The following is a 4,946-nucleotide window of genomic DNA, read 5'->3' on the forward strand; positions in this document are numbered from 1 at the left end:
ATCACCCCCCCACCCCTGCCCCCCCCCCCCGACGACATGCCCCAACAACACAGACTACCACCACAGCAGGGGGGGGTTTCCTTTATCTTAACGCTACGAAACAGGGAGCGCTACTGTACTGCAGTTAACTCTCCAGCATTGATCATCACATTCCAGCAGGACGTGTTCACAGCATCAGGGACTGAAGATAATAAATGGTTATAAATCTTCCTCCCCAGGGGTGACATTAAACCCACACTGTAGCCGAGCAGCAATAAAAAAAAGAAGACCAGAGTTTGGTGCAAAAGGCTGTAAAGACCACAAACCTGATGTCCAGCTCACACAAACACCCACTAACACACCGACACGCTGAACCAAACCACATCGTACCAAACTGAAACTGCTCGCCAACGTCTGAACAGATCTCCTCGACGGCCGACATGCAGACAGTTATAGTTCCCAGATAATAAATCACTGGGATGTTGGTGATGCGTCAATATATTTGGAGCCAGTTTATTTTGGGGTGTGTTCAAAAGTCACTCAAATACTGTCTGGCATTTGTTTAAAAGGGTTGTTCTATTTAAAGACGGAGCGCCATTGATTCCAATCTGTTTTTAAAGGTCCACGGATGTTGGTGCTATGAATTAATAAAGGGCAACATGATCCAACACAGGACACCACGGGGTTGTCTTGTGCTAAATGTGCTCAGAATAACATGACAAGTGCAAAGCAACATGAAGAGCTAGTTTTTTTTAAAATAAATTGTAATTACTAATTTATGTGTGTGTTATTTGTTGACTTTTATAAATTGTAATAACTAATTTATGTGTGTGTTATTTGTTGAAATTAATCAAAGTTCTTCTTTAAGCCCACGAAGATATATTTAATTTAATTTAATATTTTTTATTTATTCACTTATGGATGTGTTTGGGTAAAATATGTGATGAACTACTTTCAGATATTGGATATGTGGAACATGAATCCCACGCTCCTGTTCACATACCTTTCTGTTTCATCCACATCCAGTTGAAGTTTGCTCTTGAACCCAGGGAGGCTGCTCATGTCCACGTAACCATCGGTGTCGTTGCCCGATGACAAGACCCGACTGGGAAAAAAGTCCGGGAAAGGTCCTTGTGGAATCGTTCTCCGATGTGGGACCTGCACGTTCTCATAGTCCGAGCTGACGGGAGGGACATTCTCGTAGTCGGAGGATCCTGTGTTGGGAAAGGAAATGGAACGAGGCTTCGTCAGGGGAAGAGGAACAAAAGCCGCACGTGTGCGATCCTCAAAGGACTCCACGCGTATGACGCTGCGGTTGAGAAACGCCACCGAACTCCCTTTTCTCCTGCTGTCCTTGTAGTATAAGAAGGAGGACGCAGGTGACCCTTGACCTTGACTGGTGGAGCGGGAGTCGAGCCTCGGAGAGTTGGTTAAGCTGCGACTCTCTGCCTCCAGCTGTCTGATGGGTGAACTGCGTCCGGACCCCGTTGAGGACTTAAAGAGGGACGGGTTGACGTCCACCGCAGACTTGTTCTCTGTTTTCCTTCTGAACTTCAGCATCAGGAAGTGTTTGAGGGAGGACTTCTTCTTCCTGTTCTTCTCTGTTGACTCACTGTCGATGAGCAGCGAGGGGGAACTCTTCGTGATGGGCTTCTTGGTGATGTAGGCCAGCTCAAACGGAGGAGGGATATCCACCACGGACGTCGGCGTGGACAGACCGCTGGATGACAGGGGTGAGCACCTGGAGAAGCTTCCGGAGGAGCGAACGGCCTCTCTGTCCCTGTCTCTGTAAACGCACACGGGAATGTCGTGTGTCTCCATGGACATGGAGCGAGGATACAGGGAGAGGTAGTGTGGTTTGGAGAAGCTCTTGTGGCGTGTTGAGTTCAGCACGGGGCTGCTGCTCAGCGCTGGTTTCCCCAAACCACTTATATACGGGTTGTGAGCCAGGCTGGTGTTCATGTGCTGTGACGAGGAGTGCTGTTGCATCCCTCTGGTCCTTTTGTTGTCATCCTGCAAACTGTTGCCTGGCTGCTCGTAAAGCGGCTCACCGCCGGTGTCCTGCTCCATGTCAGTGGCGTTATCCACGAGCGGGACGATGAAACCCTCCAGCTCGTCCTCATCTCTGAAACCATCCAGAGAGTCATTCGGTGAAAGCAGCTGGCTCTCTGAGAGAGAAGACGTCAGCGAGGTGTCCGTGTCTGTGGGCACGGAGATGGACACCAGCCTGAACCTGGGCTGATGGTCAAACTGCGGCAGCAGGCCATCGACTGTGAGGCCGTTGGCCTCCTCTGTTCTGAAAGACGGCCTTTTCTGACAGGACGTTAACTTCTTTTTGTCCAAGCTACCAACCCTGATGTAATCCTGGGTGGATGCACCAGTCATTTGTCCATTAGCTGTTTCTACACAGCTCTCAGCTGTTCCTCTACTGCCGTTCACGGATGAGAGCTGCCGTGGACGATCTGACGGTCCATCAGATCCACACGCCTCGTCAGGGCTCGGCACACTCTGCGTGATGATAATGCTGTCTGAGGTGACATAATAAGGCTCGTGGATTGGCTCAGCGTGTCCTTTGGTTGCGTCACAGAACTGTTTCTGGTCTTCAGGGACGAAGTCGTAAAAGCTAATGTTCTGTAGGCGTTCACCCTTTTCCTTGGATTTACAGCCACATCTCAACTTCAGGATGTTGCAAGTGATGCCACAGTCTGAAAGAGGTTCCTCCTCTTTTTCCTCCTCACCTGACAGAAAACCACCCGGTGCACTGCGCTCCTTTCCTCCGGCGTCGAAGACACCGGGCTCGTCTGTGACAGACTGAATGGATTTATCTGTGCCGTCAATCTTCCTCATGTGGAGCCTCTTCCTCGTGTTTTGTCTTTGAGAAGGTGAGCAGCCTGCCGCCTCATCAATACTATTAACAGAAATATCTTCCACTGACAGACCATCTGTGTCTGCCAGCGCCTCACCCGCATCACACCCTGCGGTCTCCATGTCCTCCGTCAGGTCCGTGTCAATAACGTCCACTGCCTCCTTGGAGTCAGAGAGTTCAGTGCTGACCCACAGTGTTTCCAGGGAGTCCACCTCGTCTGTTAAAGCGCCGTCAGACAATCTCCAGTCCTCATCCATCTTCTGAATCATCTCCCGGTCTGTTTTCCTCTCCTCCTCTGTCGCCTCCCTGTTCTCCAGTCCCCGTGACACATTCTGTAAATCTCTCCGAGGTGATCCAAAGACCGAGGTGCGACATTGCTCTGCCGTTATAATCCCTTTGTTTAAACCATTCTGCTCCCTGTGCTGTCCATTCAAGGTGACATCTGAAGCTATGAAAACGCCATTACTTTCTTTCCCCAAGTTGCCGTTAAGCTCTGGTCTGACTTTAGGTTTAGGGGCTACGGAGGGTCTGGGCCCCCTGGATGCGGACATGAGAAGGGAAGGCAGCTTCAGGTTAGCGTGACAAACAAATCTCGTCTTTGGAGCAACACAAGGCTTGGTGCAGTCTGAGAGAACAACAGGAAGAGGAAACTGTTAGATTATGAGCTTTAAAATAGCCGGCAGGTCATTGGTATTGTGTTTGTGTGACCTGAAACTGTATGGAATTTTAACTACGGGCGTAATAGACAGCAAACAAACAGATCTGCAACTGTTCCACTGAGACAAATCAAGTCGATGACGATGAGAACACCTCCTTATAAAACTAACGTAAACCTTTATCTTTAGAGTTAACTCGTTAAACGGCTCCTTAAAGGACAGGATACAGCAGGAAGAATGGATTCTATTCTTTCACACAGAATACAAAAAAAAAAAAATACAAGGGATTTCCCTGACTCACTTCCTGTGATTCAAGGTAAAGAAACTCCTCTCAAGGCGGTCAGTACGGATTTTAACTTCGTTACTGTACACGGATTCAAAGAAAATCAGCAAAAACCTGATTTAAATAAATAAAAACACATGACACAAGTTAAGTGATCACAAGTTAAGTGATCGAGGTTAAATTAATTAAACAGAAATATAAGCATTTGTTTTCACCAAAACTGGGGAAACTGGCTATTAGATTGCATTAAGGAGAGTGAGTTTAAACTAAATAAAAACTAGTGTTTAATAATAGTAAATAATAATAATAATAATAATAATATCTACTTTAAAAGCTGGTTCGAATCTATTTCTTTAAAAAAAAACTGTAGTAGCCTAAAGAACTAAATGGTTCCATTATAAATAAATAAATAAATGTCTCACCTGTGTTCATTGTGGCGACGCGAACATCTGCAACATCGTCTCCGTTCAAGGGATTTGTTTGAGTACGAGGTCTGAGAGCGAACAAAGTCTGCTGAACTGTCTCTGAGAGGGAGAGAGAGAGAGAGAGAGAGTCTGAGAGTGTGTGTGAGGGTGAGAGAGAGACAGGGGGGGGAGTCAGAAGGGGGGGTGACTCCGATCAGCTGATCGTTTGTACAGCCTCAGCAACTGCACTGGACGCGACTGGAAACCAAATGGAAAGAGACTCGATTTTCTCCGCCACACCGCAAACGCATCACAACAGGGTACAAACAGCTTCGGTCCGTGTTGCACACGACACCAACTCCAACGTAATTAACGTCAAACAGACGTTTAATCATAAACTGCTCAGCCATTAAATTAAAATCAGTTCAGTCCGTTCTTAACGGCCAGAATCCAATTTAACAGTAAACCGTAGAATAAAAAAACAACCCTCACGTTTATCTTTTTTTTTAAAAAAATCATCTTTGGTGATGCGTTCACCTTTCCATGTATTTTTCCGAATTTCTTTTTCCGTTTTCCGGTGTTAGTGATTACAGGCTTCGAAGAGGAAAACTCTAGAAACATGTTTTCACGAGGTGGCAGTAAAACAGACCAACTGAAGCTAAGCTGCTATAAAAGCCCAAAGTAGAAGCAAAAAGAAATTGACGAATTGAGGGTGATATTCATTTTTATAATTAGGTTAGCTTAGCCCGGGAAGAGCA

General features: G+C 46.6%; 1 protein-coding gene across 1 annotated transcript in view; it reads right to left on the bottom strand.

Annotated features, from left to right (window-relative positions):
* LOC103385937 (FYVE, RhoGEF and PH domain-containing protein 5-like) overlaps nt 1-4,350 on the bottom strand; it is an 18,258-nt gene extending 13,908 nt beyond the window's left edge. Inside the window, 2 exon segments of the mRNA XM_017036331.2 lie at nt 983-3,470; nt 4,207-4,350. Coding sequence (XP_016891820.1) covers nt 983-3,470; nt 4,207-4,216 — 2,498 coding nt within the window. The 5' untranslated portion in view covers nt 4,217-4,350.
* Between the last annotated feature and the right edge of the window lie 596 nt (nt 4,351-4,946).

This window comes from Cynoglossus semilaevis, chromosome 11, assembly GCF_000523025.1.
Source record: "Cynoglossus semilaevis isolate Cse_v1.0 chromosome 11, Cse_v1.0, whole genome shotgun sequence".
Classification (NCBI taxonomy): domain Eukaryota; kingdom Metazoa; phylum Chordata; class Actinopteri; order Pleuronectiformes; family Cynoglossidae; genus Cynoglossus; species Cynoglossus semilaevis.